This window comes from Triturus cristatus, chromosome 6, assembly GCF_964204655.1.
Source record: "Triturus cristatus chromosome 6, aTriCri1.1, whole genome shotgun sequence".
NCBI classification, from domain to species: Eukaryota; Metazoa; Chordata; class Amphibia; order Caudata; family Salamandridae; genus Triturus; species Triturus cristatus.
The window spans coordinates 80518731-80536010 of NC_140589.1; the positions used below are offsets into that span (position 1 = coordinate 80518731).

The 17280-nt window shown below is 48.3% G+C and overlaps 1 protein-coding gene across 2 annotated transcripts in view; it reads right to left on the bottom strand.

The window, feature by feature from the left end:
* Positions 1 to 17280, bottom strand: part of LOC146813792 (cap-specific mRNA (nucleoside-2'-O-)-methyltransferase 1-like) — a 946504-nt gene that overhangs the window by 583520 nt on the left and 345704 nt on the right. For both annotated transcript variants that reach the window (XM_085610255.1, XM_085610254.1), the window contains one exon: positions 16980 to 17052. In XM_085610255.1, coding sequence (XP_085466381.1) covers positions 16980 to 17052 — 73 coding nt within the window. The remainder of the gene's footprint in view (positions 1 to 16979; positions 17053 to 17280) is intronic.

The window sequence follows — 17280 nt, forward strand, 5'->3', positions numbered from 1 at the left end:
TTTGTTGCTTTTGTCTGCTGAGAAGGTCGGCAATTTGATTGTCTACTCCTGGAAGGTGTTCTGCTAAGACATAAATTCTGTGGTGTATGGCCCACTTCATAATGGCTTGTGCTAGTGGTGACAGTTGGAGAGTGTGTGTCCCCACCCCCTGTTTTTAGGTCTCGCATGCACTGCATACGAGGACCTTTAGCCTTCGTTCTGCTCTTTTTCGAAGCACATACTCGTGCTTGTGGCGGCATACACCTTGCGGGAGCGCGCAGGGGCATTAGTGCTTAGAAAAAGAGCAGACTGCTCTCCCCAGCGCACGTGCGCACCACTGGCGGGCTCACCTCCTGCTCCCCCTCTCTCTCACAATTAACTTTCGCGGCCACTCTCCTCGAGCCCATCCCCTCCTCCCTCCACACAATTGCTGCTAGTCACACGCCAAAGTGTTTCTATGGTGATGTGTCTCTGCCCCTCGCTGCTCACTGTCATGTGTGGGGCACACCGCTCCGCCTCATGGTCAGTTTCAGCTTTGGAGTTCTAGTCGCCTTTCAGGTCGGTAGTCGGGTTTTCTTTGGACGTTGACATTATTTTTGGGCACTAGTCTCCTTCTTCAGTCTCCACTTGGATGTCGGTCTTCTGCTTGGATGTCAGTTCTTTTAGCGGATGTCAGTCACACTTTCCACCTCATTCTCACTTCCAGATGCATTTCCCCTCTTGGAAGTCAGTCTCACTTTTGAATAGCAGGCCTCGCTTCACATGCTAATCTTGCTTTAAGTTGTCACCCTACCCTGTGGACTTCAGTGCTACTTTTGGATGTCAATCCTCCTTTAGACGTCAGTCTTACTTCTGGACATTGGTTCTCGTCCTTGGTTATTTTTTTTTATTTTTTGCTGCCCGTTCCTTTAAATTTCATTTCAAGTGATTGGTTCATACATGTCAGGTTTCTCTTTGAATGTCGGCCACACTTAGGGTGTCGTTCCCCACTGGATGTCAGTTTCCTCTTAGATATCAGCCATCCTTTGGCTGTCTCTTTCCTCTTCCGAAACTATTCACCAACATTGGCAGTCTGTTTTCTGTTTGGATGTCATTTCCCCCTTTTATGTCAGTCACTTAGTATTCAGCTTGCTCTTTGTATGTCAGCAACCTTTAGATGTCAGTTTCCTCAATGAATGTCAGTCACCTTCCGAGTGTCAGTGCCGCTCCGCATGTCTGTTGTCTCTTTGGGTGTCATTTCTCCGTCCATTTCAGTTTCCTTTTGATTGTCGTTTCCACCGCCTCCTCCTCTTTGTATGACACTCATCTTGAGCACCTGGGCAGGGCTGCTCTCCCCCCTCTGGCTGTGTGCTGCTTGTGGGGTGGGAGCTGCTCCCCTCCCTGCTGCGTCCCACCCTCCCCAGTGTCTTCAAATTGCCCTGTGGTGCCCTGGCAATGCGGCCAGTAGCCCACTGTCCCCGGCCAGGCTGAGAGGCCTACAACTTTGGCGTTTCCATGAAATCTGCAGTGCGCAGGCACAGCCCTCGTGGCCTCTCCACCAGGCTCCCGGTGACAGGATGAGGAGGGGACTGAACTGAGTATTGTTAAAAACACAGCACTCTGTAGTTGTTCGGATGCCTGAATTGTGCATATGTGCTACTAACTCGATTTGCACCATGCTGCTGCATTGACTACTTACAGGAATGTCAGACTGCACATCGAACTTCCTCGTGCCACCAATACATGTGAAATTCTGCATGACACTCGCACATGTCGCATTTTGCATGGCATCGGTACATGGGTAACTTTCTGCATGCTACCCATACAAAGGTTGTATTCTGCATGGCAGTCATTCACAGGTTGCGAGCTTGACGGCCCCTTCAAATAGCTTGCATTCTGTACAGCACTCATACACAGGTCGCATTCTTCATGACACCAATACCTCTGAGGTGCTTCGATGTTAACGTTCAGAAGGGGTATGTCTGCACTGTTAAACAGTACATATTAAACTCATGCAATTTCTGTAACAAAAAGGCAATTGTTTTTACATGAAAGATTGTAATTACAGAGCCCCATTCTGTCACATTTCTTTTCTTGGCAATATATTTAGTTTTATAATAGAAAATTAGTTAAGTGATAATGGTATTAAAACATGTTTCTACATTTGAAAAAAATGGTTGGCCAGTCTTAATTTTGTCTGGTGGTGAATGTTTTTTATTAAATAATCTTGTGAAGGTTACAAGTCATAAATTAGACTGAGGAGTGCATAGCAGTAAAACGTGTTCGTAAACAAGAAAAAGAGAGAGCCCATTCCGCATTAAAGATGACAATTTATTATAAAAAATGCATCACAGATTCCATTGTCCGGTGGAAATTTTAATGTAGTACATCATCAACAAATTAATAGATCCCACTGCAGGATCTATGCCAACAGCCCCACTGACTCGCCTGGACCTATCAGTTCGCTCCTCTGTAATTGCATGTTGGGTAGCATAGCTGTTTCAACCTATAATGTTTCAATGAAGAAATTTAATACAGCTCTTGAGTTCTCTTGGGCAATAACTTCTGTCTTCAGTCATGTATTATAGACAACTTTTCTGATGCTGACCTGAGACTGTTACTGAATTTGTCTGCACACTGCTTTGAAATGAAATAGGTCTCGCATTTACAAGAGTTTGATCTATTGGCATTGTAAATGGCAATGCTTTTTATTTATGTTAATTAGCAAAATAGATAAATAAAAGGCATTGTTGTTTACAATGCCAATAGCTTAAACTTTCACAAATGCGAGACCTATTGAATTGCTAATGCTTCTTGTATATAGTACATGGCTGTCATGTTGTCGATGCGGACTAGGACAGATTTGCCTACAAGGTGAATTTTAAAGGCTTTGAGTGCTAGAAACACTGCTAGCAGCTCTAGGTGATTTACGTGGAGATGTATTTGCTTTTGACTCTACACACCTTGAATTGTGTGATCTTGGAGATTAGCTCCCCAACCAGTGAGCAACACTTTTGTGGTAGCACTGACTGTGGAAGAGGGTCGATGAAGGGTCACCCTTTGGACTGATTTAGTGGATTCCACTACTGCAGAGAGCGATGGGTGCGGCTGTTTACCAACACTAGATTGGTTAAATGACCCTGCGACTGGTTCAACTGACGTCGCTAAGCATTGTTGAAGGGGACGCATGTGAAGCCTTGCATGAGGAACAATCATGATGCAAGACGCCATCATTCTCAGTAGTTGCATGTACACTTGAGCTGGTAGTGAGTGGTTGGGCTGAAACTGAGCGATTAGAGCCTGAATATTGCGAATTCTGGCTGCATTGGGACAAGATAGAGCTTTTTGAGTATCTAAAGTGGCTCCCAGATAGGTTTGTGTGTTTGAAGGTTGGAGATGAGACTTTAACACATTTACTGTAAACCCCAGTCGATGCAGTAACTGGAGTGTTATCTGAGTGTGCTGTAGACACTTTGGGTAAGTGCTGCCTTTGATGATCCAGTCGTTCAAGTACGGGAAGACATGAATGTGTTGTCTTTGCAGGTGAGCAGAGACTACTGTCAGGCATTTGGTGAATACTCTGGGAGCAGTGGTGACTCCAAATGGTAGCACTCTGAGCTGGCAATACTGCCCTATTACAAATCTGAGATATCTGCGATGAGCAGGATGTATTCGAAAATGGAAATATGCGTCCTTTAAGTCTAGAGTAGACAAAGTCGCCTTGCTCTAGAACTGGGAGCACTTGTTCAAGTGTCACCATGTTAAAATGATCTGATTGTACGTAATGATTTAGTTTTCTGAGGTCTAGTATGGGTGTGAGGGAGCCGTCCTTTTTGGGTATTAGAAAGTATAGGGAGGACACGCCCGACCCTTGATATTGTAGCGGTACGGGCTCTATGGCTCCCTTTAGTAGAAGATACTGAACCTCTTCCTTGAGGAGGTGTAGATGCTGTGGTGACATTTTGTGTGAACGTGGAGGAATGTTTGGAGGATTGTTGGTAAGCTCCAGGCAGAAACCAGAATGAATAATTCCTAGCACCCATTTGTTTGTTTTTATTGGTTGCCAGACAGGGAAGAATTGTGAAAGACGTCCCCCGACAGGTGTTGAATGATTGGGGGGAAACAGAGGCAAGTGTTTGTTTAGGGGAGGGTGAGGTATGTGTCGTGGAACCTTTACCCCTACCCTTTCCGTTGTTGCCTCTATACCCTCATCTAAAGAAACCTCTTGAAGAGGTGGACTGATTCTTGCCTTTGTATGGTGTAGAGGCAGTGTCTGACGAGATACTTTTTGACACCCCGCGATAGAAGGAGCGACGAAAGGAACCCCGATTGGACGAAGACTGTAAGGCTCCCACAGATTTAGCAAAGTCTGTGTCCTTTTTCATTTTCTCTAAGGAGGTGTCTACAACAGGACCACAGAGATGTTGTTTGTCAAATGGTGTGTTTAGAATAGAAGCTTAGACTTGGGGTTTGAACCCAGAAATTCTTAACCAGGCGTGTCTTCTTACTAAAACAGAGATGAGCTTCCCTTCTTATATTAAGTCTTGAGCTTTGGATTTATGTTCATCTGGTAGAAATTGGTGCAATTGCTTTACTTCATCTCAGTGCGCTCTGTCGTACTTGGCTAGAAGGTCCTGGGTATTAGCAATGCGCCTGTGATTTGCTGCTTGGGCGGCTACTCTTTTCCCGGAGGCGTCTATAAATTTAGATTCTTTGTCTGGCAGGGGGGCACCTGCTCCGGTTTGTGAGTTTGCCCGTTTACGGGCATAAGAAACCACTAAAGAATCTAATGGTAATTGGCTTTTAATAAAAGCTGGATCTGATGGTGCAAGTTTATATTTCTTATCTATTCTAGGGGCAAGAATGCATGCACCAACGGGATCTTTAAATATGTCGTCTGCATGTCTCAACATACCTTTGAGCATCGGGAGTGTGTAGGTTGATCTTTGTGAAGTACTGAGGGTCTCAAAGAGAAAGTCCTCCTCTAGGGATTCCTTATGTAATTGAACCCCATAATATTCAGCAGCCCTATTTAATAGCTCTATATGCCTACATTATCATCTGAAGGAGAAGGCTTTGTAGGATAAAGGTCAGGATCATTATCTGTTGGTGAATCAGAATTGTAATCCGTCCAGGGGTTTGCAGGCATAGAATCATCTTTCCCATCATACTGATCATCAGGTGTTTGTGGTGAATTATAGGTATCAGTACATTTTTGTTTTGTGGGGAAGGAGGTGAAAGAGGAATAGAAGGGTTAGTACCAACATGCTTTCTTTTAAGGGAAATGTAATAAGTGTTCTGTGGCTCTGGTTTGCGTTTAAGTGGCAATTTGGTGGAAATATGTTCAGTTTTAGAGTTAATAAAGAGTTCTTTCGATTTTGAGTCCGGTTCCAATGGCAGGAAGTCGAAACGGGGCTCCTGTTGTGGTAAAGGAGCATTTTGTGTCTCAGTGCCAAGATTTTCGGTGGCGGTGTTTTATGTGCCGAAGCTTTCAGATCTGAAGCAGCTTTTGATTTTAGTGTTGAAGGAGTTGGCTACAAGACTTGTTTTGGTTTCGAGGCAGAAGGTTTCGGCTCAGTGCCAGAGTGTGGCAGACTCGATCCCAAGCCGAAAGACTTGTGTGTGTGTTTCGGTGCCAAGCCAGAAGGCGGGGCGTTGGAAACTTTTTCTCAGTGCCGACCTTGGGCCGAAGGCAGAGGTGGAACCGTAGCCTTTTTCTTGGGCTGACTTGGACTTTGGGGCAAGGGAGGTTCATTACTCATGATACGCTGACCTTGTGGAACCTCTTCGTCCATATCGGAACTGGATTCTGAGACGGAAACGAGCTCCTCCTGTTCTCCTTCTTCCTCAGCTCCTAGTGCGTCATAAGTCTCTTGTTCGGAATCTTAACTGAAGAGGTCCGTAATGGAGCCGATGTTTTGACTTTGCATTTCGTGACAACGAGCCCGATGGTCACGGAGCGTTTTCTTCGATCAAAAAGATCTACACGCATCGCAGTCCTGTTCGTTGTGCTCTGGGGATAAGCACAAGTTGCACACTTCATGAGAGTCGGTGCGCGGAAGAAAACAAGTTACTTACCTGTAACTTTGGTTCCCCAGTATTGGTAACTTTCATAGATTCTCATGCTTTGTATCATTCCCCGTCGTCGGAATGGGAGCCTCGGTAACAAAAATATATATATATACATATGTATAACCATAGAAACAAAATAGAAAAATACGCCTAGGCCTCATCTCATTTTGTAGTATATCACCCTCTTTGTGTAAACGAGCCCAAACTTTTGCCAGGACCAATCAGCACAGCCTCACCCTCTGGAACCTTCCTGAGAGAGCTCAGAGCCTCAGATTTTCGTAGCCGTTGTGCCAACAGCCACTACCTTAGTAAACCGACAGAGCTTTCCCAGGGGAGGTGGGTGGGCGCATGAGAATCTATGAAAGTTACCAATACTGGGGAACCAAAGTTACAGGTAAGTAACTTGTTTTCTTACCCCAGTATTGGAACTTTCATAGATTCTCATGCTTTGTATCAGAATAGCAAGCAGTAGATCACGACAAGCACATTTCGGTAAATACATGGCTTTACAAAATCATCTCAGTGTACATGATAAAACAACCATTACTAAAAAACAAATGTGCTTACCAGGATGGAGGGATTGTAGGAAAAGCTCACCTCTCATTGAAAAAGATTACGGAGGACTGCTTGACCAACAGCAGCGTCAGCTCGTCCCACCGATTCCAGGCAGTAGTGCTTCGTGAAGGTGTGTACACTGCTCCACGTTGCTGCCCTGCAAATGTCCTTGATCGCCACTCCAGCAAAGAGAGCCACTGAAGATGCCATCGCTCTCGTAGAATGAGCTCGGGCCCTTTTATCCAAAGGTTTGCCCGCAGCCTGATGACAGTACTGAATCGCACTGGAGATCCAGCGGGAAATGCCACTCTTGGTGAGCGGCAACCCTTTCCGTGGTGCACTGTAGGCAATAAATAGTTGAGTAGACTTACTGAAAGAGCGTGTGCGCTCCAGATAGAATTTTAGGCATCTTTGGACATCCAAAGAATTCAATGTTCGTTCCGCTTGTGTGGAAGGACGCGGAAAAAAGGAGTTCAAAATTAAGGGTTCATTCAAATGAAACTCCGAAGGCACCTTCGGGATGAATTTTGGGTTGGTTCTCAAAATCATGACATCCCTCTTGAACTGCAGAAAAGGCTCCACTATAGAGAGAGCCTGGAGTTCACTAACTCTCCTAGCCGAAGTTAATGCCAGGAGAAGGGCTAGTTTCCAAGATAGGAACTTCAAGTCCGCTTTGTGAATCGGCTCAAAGGGCGCTTTCATCAGTTGAGCCAGTACTAGGTTAAGCTGCCAGATAGGCGGGGGTGGCCGGACCGGAGGATACATCCGAAATAACCCCTTAAGGAACTGCTTAACAATCCTTGCGGACCATAGAGATGGCCCCGATGTCTTCCGTCGAAAGCGGGATATGGCAGCCAGATGTACCTTGATCGAAGAGTGCGCCAGCCCTGATTTAGCCAGAGACAGGATGTAAGGCAAAATCTGATGTGGCAGGGATTTGTAAGGATGGAGTTTATTCCTCTGGCACCACAGGCAAAATCTCTTCCATTTTGCCCTGTAGGTCTTATTAGTGCTTGGTGCCCGTGCCTGAGATAGAACATCCCTGCACTCCTTAGACAGATTCAGATGGCGGAATTCTCTGTGCTCAGGAGCCACGCTGACAAGTGAAGTGACTCCGGATCCGGATGGAGCACTTGCCCCTGATTTTGCGACAACAGAGAAGGAATAAGTGGCAAGCGAATCGGGCGATCCTGGGAGAGAAGCAGGAGTTCCGAGTACCAGAACTGCCGCGCCCATGCTGGAGCAATGAGAATCATCTTGCATGGTTCCGCCCTGGCCTTCCTGAGAACTCGAGGAATGAGGGGAATCGGAGGAAAGGCGTAGCAAAATGCGCCGAACCAAGCAATCGAAAGGGCATTCCCCAGAGACCCTCGCTGGGGAACCTTGCTTGCGTAAAACCGGCACTTGGCGTTCTCCGGGGTCGCAAAGAGGTCTATGGTCGGAGTACCCCATCTCTTGAACACTGCCTCCAGCGTGGCCTGATCCAACTCCCACTCGTGTGTCCCCTTCGTCTGCCGACTCAGAGCATCCGCTGTGATGTTGAGACACCCCGCTAAGTGCTCGGCTTGCAGAGTGATCTTGTGAGAGATCGCAAAATCCCAGATCATCTGAGCTTCTTTGGACAGCATCCGCGATCTTGTTCCCCCTTGCTTGTTGATATAGTGCATGGCCGTCGTGTTGTCTGTCCGGACCAGCACTGCACGATTCTGAAGTCTGGGAAGGAACGCCAGCAAGGCTAAGTGAATGGCCCTCAGCTCCAAAAGATTGATGTGGTGTAGTCTGTCTGCTGGACTCCAGTGACCGCTGACCTGAAGCTCCTGGAGGACAGCTCCCCACCCTTCTAGGGAAGCATCCGTGGTCACCACCATAGGAGAAGGAGGGATTCGGAACGTTAATCCTCCTGCGATGTTCCCCTTCACCAGCCACCATTCGCAGGCTGTGCGCATGGCAGGCGTTATCCACACTCTGTCGTTGAACGATCCTTCTGCCTGGCGCCACTGTTTGTCCAACTCCTCCTGTAGAGGACGCATATGAAGCCTGCAATGCGGTATCAAAGGTATGCAGGATGAGATTGATCCGAGCAAGGACTTGTACTGTCGAACCGATACATGTTTCTTGTGCAGCATTTGACGAGCGGAAGTGGTCAGTTTGCCCTGACGCTCCTCTGACGGACGAGCCGTGCATCGTCTCGTGTCCAGAATAGCCCCAAGGAACTTCCGTGACCTGGAGGGTATCAGTTCCGACTTGGACACATTGAGCTGAAGACCCAAATGGGCGAACAATCGTATGCAAGTTGACACAGCCTGAGACGTTGCCCTGAACGACGGAGCCTTGATGAGCCAGTCGTCCAAGTACGGGAACACTTCCAAGGACTGCTTCCTTAGAAAAGCAGCGACTGGTGCCAGCATCTTCGTGAAAATGCGGGGTGCCGACCGAAGGCCAAACGGGAGCACCTTGAACTGGAAATGGCTCTTGCCTACTGTGAAGCGTAGATATTGCCTGTGAGCTGGGTGGATCGGAACATGAAAGTAAGCATCCTCTAAATCCAGGGATGCCAAAAAATCTCCCGGATTGAGTAGTCGTAGAATATCCTGGAGAGTGACCATCCTGAAAGAGAGTTTGATGAGATAGGTGTTGAGCTCCCTGAGGTCTAGTATAGGACGCCATGTATCCTCCGTCTTCCGAACCAGGAAGAACCTGGAATAAAACCCCTTGCCCCTTTGTGAAAGCGGCACGGGCTCTATCGCCCCCTTGACGAAAAGCTGGTGGGCTTCGAGATGTAATAGTCGGAGATGTTTCGATGCACGGGCGTCTGGAGCTCTTGTTGGAGGAAGATCTTGGAACTCCAACGTATGGCCACTCTGAACTATATTCAAGACCCACCGGTCTGATGTTAAACGCACCCAGCTGTCCAGACAAAAAGATATCCTGCCCCCGACCGGTGTTTGTGGTAGGGGAGGAACAGTAGCCAGAAGGCCGCTATTGCCTCTTGGCGTTGTCTCGTCCCTGACGATTCTGACGTCCTCTCTGGGACTGCCGAGAGAAAGACGCCGACTGTCCTTGGCGCTGGCTGGAATATTAACCTTTATAGGACTGTCCTGATTGTGTGGAATATTGACGTTGGTTTCCTCTGTAGTTAGAAAACCCCCAACCACGTGCCCCTCTGAATGGCACCTTGCGATAGTTCAAAGATCCTAAGGACTTAGCTGTGTCGGTGTCCTTTTTAATGCTTTGGAGGGCGTCATCCACATGCTTACCAAAAAGCATCTCCCCGTCAAAGGGGAGGTCCAAGATCTTATTCTGGACCTCCTGGCGAAACCAGGTCGCTTTCAACCAGCCTTGACGGCGCAAGACCGCTGACCCTGCCAAAGCCCTGAAAGCAGTTGAAGCAATGTCTATCGCACAGTCAATGATTTCCGAAGAGCATCTTTCTCCCTCCATCAGCACCTGTCTGGCTTCCTCTTGACTAGAGTCTGGTAGCTGGTCCAGGAATGGCTCCATATCACACCACATCTGGCGGTCGTACCTGCCCAGAATAGTCAGAGAATTAGCCGCACGCACCAACAAGCTGGCCATGGTGGAGAATCTTTTACCCACATTGTCCAGTCTTCTGCTATCTTTATCTGGAGGCGTGGTTAATGGAGTGGACGGATTTTTTGACTTACTTTGTGCGGCTTGTGAAATAACGGAATCCGGCTTAGGTTGACCTAGAAGACACGCAGGACTGCCTTCAGGTGCCTTGTATTTCTTCTCCAGCCGGGGAAGAACCGGAATGATTGTCGCCGGATTTTGCATTGTCTTAAGTCCTTCATCCCAGACATGTTCTATAATGGGAATTGATCTGACCGACTTCTTATACTGAGCTTTAAAGTCATATAGGAAGCAGTCGGACTGCTCCACCGTAAAGGGCAAACCAAACCTCTTGGATGCCCGTTCCATCAAATTATGGAAACCACCAATGTCTGCTGGAGGCGATATATTTGTCTCTCGGCCCACAGCATCCGGATCCTGCGTATCATCAGGGTCCCCATCCGGATCCCCTGGATCTGTAAGAGGGATCACCTGTCCCTCGTCGTCCTCTTCCGTATCTGCATCTTGTGCGTCTCCATCAGCAGGTTCCGTACCTGAAGGTTGGGGAACCACTAAGGGCACCACCGGTGAAACGGTACGAGGTATGTCCCTTGGTAGAGGTGGCAAGTCCATTGGCATGTCACGTGGCACTACCAACGTAGAAGGACGCACCGGAGTGCGATCCGGCAATGTCGGAAAACGAGATCTATAGTCTTGCAGCATCTGTTGCAAATCCGACACTAACGCCACTGGCAAGGCAATCAAGTCCTGCCTCAGAGAGCGGGGGTGTAATCCCTGTGTCAAGCTTTGGCGCCCCTCCTGCACCTCTGGACCATAAACTTCCTCCGTATCCGTGTCCTGCTGTTTGACATTCAGGTCTGAAGGGCTGTATGCGTCCCCAAACTGCCCATCCTCTTCATCCTCCTCCGAGTCCTCGAGAAGCATGGATGGTGGCAAAGGCGTGACCCGCCTAGGAGAAGTCATGTCCGGCGTAATCATTAATCTTTGGGTGGCAAATTCCAAATTTTTTGTCGTCGACGGTCCCGTCGGCGGTCCCGTCGACGGAGTCGATGGCAAAGGGATTCCCAACGTCGACGAACTCGACGACGACATCGTCGACTGAAGGGTAACTGTCGTCGACGGGGCTAGAATCGTCGTCGACGATGAGGCCGTCGACAGTCCTGCAATCGTCGTCGACGGAGCAGTCGTCGACGGAGCTTTCTTCTTCGTCGACGGAGTAGGTTTCATCGTCGGCGGAGCACCCGTCGACGTTCTCGTCGACGAACTTGTAGTCAGCAACATCGACGAACTCGTCGTCGTCATCGTCATTGTCGACGTGGTCTTCGTCGTCGACACCGCCGTCGAAGACGTGAAAGTAGCCGTCGTAGACGAGGAAGTAGATATCGTCGACGGTCTCGTCGACGACCCCATGGAAACAGTCTAAACTGAGGAGATCGTCGTCGACGTACCTGCTTTAGCCTGCGTCGACGGACGCGGTTTCTTCACTGGAACTGACTGAGGAGTTTCTGCAGCATGTTTTTTCACAGATTTCTCCTTCTGGGACGGAGGGGATGATGTTGCAACCTCCTTCTTGTCCTTAAGGGCTATGTCCATAGCAGCCCGTCCCTGCCTCTCCTTTACACTGCCGTGAGGAGATTTTATGGGACCAGCCTCCTCAGACCTGTCAGAGATCCCGTGAGGGGCTTTGAGAGGGACTTTGAGAGGGGGTTCCACAGAAGTGGAGGGAGATGACCTACCCCTCTTCTTAGATCTCCTGGAGGAGGTACCAGAGATAGATTCCTCCTCATCCGAAGAGACGACCTTCTTTCTGGTCTTTATCTTCTGCAGCCACGTCAGCAAGCACCCCTCTCTGTCTCTCAAGGTCTTGGTCGAGAAGGTCCGACAAATTTTACAGTCTGTGGCCTTGTGTTCCGGGTACAGGCAGTATATGCAGTTTTCATGTTTGTCTTCCACAAACAGTCTCTTCTTCCCACAAGAAGCACAAGCTCTAAATAAAGCTTTCTTCTCCTTTTCTGACATTCTGTCACAAAAGATGGCAATAAAGATATCCAAAAGTTAAATTCTGAGAAAAACTGAGCAGAGCTCAGTGGAGACTCCCTAGCACAACGTGCGGTAGAAAAATCTGAGGCTCTGAGCTCTCTCAGGAAGGTTCCAGAGGGTGAGGCTGTGCTGATTGGTCCTGGCAAAAGTTTGGGCTCTTTTACACAAAGAGGGTGATATACTACAAAATGAGATGAGGCCTAGGCCTATTTTTCTCTTTTGTTTCTATGGTTATACATATGTATATATATATATATTTTTGTTACCGAGGCTCCCATTCCGACGACAGGGAATGATACAAAGCATGAGAATCTATGAAAGTTCCAATACTGGGGTAAACTGTGTGGCACCTGGGACAGAATTTAAATGGAGTCTGATCCATGGACTGCGAGTTGGACCGACGTGGCTAGGCCAGACGGCCTTCCACGAATTTCCCGATCAAAAAGAGTTTTATAAACAGATATGATACGCGAAGAATGGGATATGCGATCTAAAACAATACCGCCGAGGGTAAGTGGAAAGTGCACCGAGTGGAACCCGAGGAATGGTTTCGAACCGGAGCGCAGCAATACACGTCCGAACCCGCCTCGAACGGAAAATGTTACTTACCCAGTAAGCATCTGTTCTTGGCATGTAGATCGGTAGATTCACATGCGCCCACCCGCCTCCCCGGGTACCTAAACCGGTCGCAGTTTCTTACACATATACATACGCATGGACATCTTTATTCTACAATTACTAACTCCATTCTCACCCTCTGCGGAAAAACAATCTAACAATGGAGCCCATGCGCACTATCAAGGAGGAGTCACCTTACCTTGTGCCTGGAAAGACTTCTTCCAAGAAAAACAACTTGCAAACATTCGGACCCAACACTAGATGGCAGGAGTATGCAAAGCATGTGATCTACACCTCACATTCCTCGAACATAAGGTTTACCTTATATCCCGGTCACTGCAGTTAAAACTTATAAGTCACCCCTTAGGTAGGCCCTGCAGCCTAAGGGCAGGGTGCATGGTTCTAAGTATGAGGGTGCCCCTGTATTAGCAGAGGCACACCTACGAACCCTTCAAGTGCAGGAAAGCCATTTTAAGGTATGTAGTGGATACTGGCAAACTCGAGATGTCCAACTACATAATGGCTTCTCAGAGCGTGGTCATGTTTGGTATCAAACATGTTCGAATCATGCAACTACATAAATTCCAGTGTTAGTTGTGTGATACTATGTGCTGGGGGGGCTCCTTAGAGGACCCCCCCCTTGCCTGTTTAGCCTTGCAGGGTCTTCTCACAAGCTAGTGCTGCCGCCGACCCCAGACACTGTTCTGCCCTCCTGCTGAAGAGCCTACCTCGGGAAGGGGAAGGCAGTACAAAGGATTTCCTGCATAGGAGAGTGTAGTCACCTCTCCTTTCGAATTAGGGATCTCTGGGCTAGGGAAGGGGATGCTATCGAGCCCACTCTGGGCTACGGTGGGGATGCTTCCGAGCACCTCCAGATTGCTTTGAAGGGCACATTTGGTGCCCTCCTTATATAAGCTAGTTTTCCCCAGTTCAGCTCTGGTGTGAAACCACATAAAGGACACAGGAGTGACAACCCCTCTGTCCAGCTCCTCCCCTAGGGAGGTGCCCAGAGCTCCACAAGTAGCAACTTGATTCTGCCGTCTTGAAAGCAAGATAAGCAGAGGCCCGTGGGAGCATCTGACTGGTCAATCCACCAGGGTAGCTTCCCTGACCCTCCTCCTTGCCCGATAGATGGGTCACTGCAGAAACTGTCCAACCCACTTCCAAGGTTACTTAAGGGCTCCTGTGAGTGTGGGACCCTAGATTCGCCTAAAACAACGATTCCTCTGCAAGACTTGTCTTCAGGATCCTCAATAAGACTCCTCTGCTCCTGGACACTGGACTCTGCTGTTGGCTGTGCTGGACTCAAGATAAGAGTGCTCCTGGTAGGAAGGCTCCTACTGCAACTTCGTCTCCGTGCTCTGCACATATCCATGGCCGTAATCCTCCAGAGTCACAAGGACTCTGTGTGCATCAAGGACAGCTGGAAGAAATCTCCTTTGGAGAGAAGGAGTCACTCCCAAACAGCCGCAGGCCCCTCAACATCTAATACCGGTCTGTAGATCCTGCTGTCTCACGGACTCTTCCAAGCTCTACAACAGTGTTTTCCAAACTTTTTATGTAGGTGACACACTTTTTAGACATGCATCACTTCGCGACACGGTAATCGAGTTTTACTAGCAAAATATATGATTTGTAAAATATTAACATACATACATACATTTCCAAGACTGCTGTCATTGAGGAATAACAATATGTAAATATTTTTAAGGCTGAAAACAATTTAAATATAAACAGCAAAACTTACTATTTTAATGAGCTGTATGAGGTTGATAGTGAGCATGTGGGGCTTCAGGAGTCACGTCGCTGGTGATGCTGCTGTTGCCTCCACCCTGTGCAAGCTTGAATAGGTCTGCGGGAGTGGGCAGCAGCAGCAAGCACTGCAGGAGCCGCAAGCATGTGGAGCTGCATCACTGGCGATGCTGTCGGCCCCCTCTGCATAAGCTTGACAGGGTCTGTGGCGGGTGGGAGTCTGTGGTGGCGGCAGCAGCGAGAGGCACCGCAGTCTTTGCTCACCGCCAGAGGTTCCACAGGTCTGCAGGAGGGCAGCAGCAGTGAGTGCCGGATGGTCGCTGGGGATGGTGCTGAGGGTCTCCCCCTACCCTGGATTGAACAGGACTGCGAAGGTTGCGCAGAGCTCTGCACTGCAGGAGCCACCGGCAGTCTACTCGCTGCCACTGCTGCCGCCGGATGCTTCAACGGGTCTGCAGGAGGGTGGCAGCGAGCAGCAGCGATGCTCTGACTCCAATCACAGCTCGCTACCCGCCATAGGAGACAATGGCTCTTCCGCAGGAACAGGTAATGCGTCAGTAGCATGCGCAGTACCGTCCTGCATGATGCCTAGACCTCGTTGCCTAGACCGGGTTGTGTGACACACTAACGTGTCACGGCACCCCGTTTGGAAAGCACTGCTCTACAACATAGGTCGTGGTTTGGATGATCTTCCTAGGCCTGACCGGTCTTCTGTGCAATTTGGAAGACTGCAATCACTCGTGAAACTGCTGGAACTGCATCCCCGTGCACCGCGTTTGTCTGCTGCTGCCAAGGCTTGTTGACTCTCCAGTCCGTAGCTCTTCGAGCTCCAAGAAGCCTGAGCCTCAAGCATCATCCTGCTTCAAAAGCAACATCCTCACTGCATCTCCTGCGATATGGGCTTGCTTGCTATATCCTTGCTGTTCTGCTGACGCCTCCTCACGTCTCCCTGTGCCTACTGCCAGAGGGAGCTCAGGGGTCATCCATCAATTCCCGCTGGCTGCCGGCCCTGACTTACCTGTGGTGGGTGAGTTCCTCAGACCTTAATGGTCTGAAACTAAGCATTTCTTCCTGCAACGCGCCTGCTGCATTTGCCAAGGCGTGCTGGTGGTCCTGCTGCCCATTGCCCCTCCTTTAATTTGTCAACCGTCATGGGACAGCGCGTGGACGGCTCTTGTGTACCTACATCGTCGCCTGGTCTCCACAGCTGCAACTCCAAGTTTCCATACCTGAAGATGCAGAATGTGTATTAGAAGGTGGTGCTAAGGAGACTTGTTTTTTGTCAAAGAATGCCTTGGTTCACAAACAGTAATGTATAGGGGCCCACACAATCTTGTATAAGATGATATTTTCAGACTGGCGCAATATAAAAAAGTTAAAAAAAAAACACACACACACACAAGACTGAATAAATGCAAAATAATTTTCTCTATTAGAAAAAAGCAAACAATTTACTAATCTGTGCTAAGGGTGGGCATTGTGTTCCTAGACAACTTCGATTGGTTTGGACTCTGTCTCCTCTCTCTTCAGGTGCTCCTCATTCAGAATCCGTGATTTGGTTCTGCCAGCCTGGTCCATGGGTCACGGTAGCAGCTGGACTTCCGAAGATCCCCATTGACTTCAACGGGCGGTTCTGACACCTATGCATCTGGGCTCCCTGGTGTAGGTATCCTGCTTCTCTGGGTATCCACAGGTGGGGGTGCTCTCCAACCTTCCTTCTTCCAACGGGTTTCCGTTTCCTCTGGGTCCTCTGGGAAGGGTCCTAAATCCGAAAAACTCCAAACGCAACGTCCCTGTGTCATCCTAGGGACACTGACCCGGAGTATCACCTCTGCACACAGGTGCCTAGAGACTACTAGTTACTTACCTGTGGGGGTTCTGTGAATCCCCTGGCCTCCAGATTCTTGGGTGTTAGTCTCGTTGGGGTACTCACCTCGCATTTTATTTACTTAGCATATGGTTTGACCCCCTCATGGGGGTCAATGTGTTTTATGTGCTTTACTTACCTGCTTTGAAGTATCTTTTCTTTTCTGAGTATTGATATCTCCGGGTAGGAGATATACCAAAGTAGTAGCAGTTTTGGTGGATAATAAACACAACAGTATTTTTCTAAAAACGAGTGGGGTTCTTTCTTGTGTAATCTTCACTGACTGACTGTGTTGTAAATGCACCCGCTTTACACCCTCCTGAATAAGCAAGCCTTAACTGCTCTCCACAGCTACCCCTTGAGAGCTTTGGTTATCAATGACCTCTTACCCTAATCAGTGCAGGGTGAATCACCAATAGGTGTACAGAATATACTGAGCCAGCCTCCTACACACACCAGATATTGCAATGAATTAATTAGACCAAAATTATAAAAAGGATTCAAAAGAGCACAACACAATTCTTACCCCATGAGTGTCTTTAGGATTGGTAAACATTTTATCAAATACATGGTCGAGGTTGGCCATTTTCATTGCAGCCCTACAATACAAAGTCAAAAGTAAAGTACAGTTAAGCATGAACTTACATACAGCACAGTCATTGCCTTGACCCAAAATAATTAATGTTCAACAAGAATAGAGAACAATGAAATCATCACATTAGATTTTCTGTAACATTTGCTACATGACCAATGTAATCCTGTGGGGCATTAGTTCATTTTTGGATATGGTCAACTATGATATCTTCTGAACTTAAATCGTCTCTTCT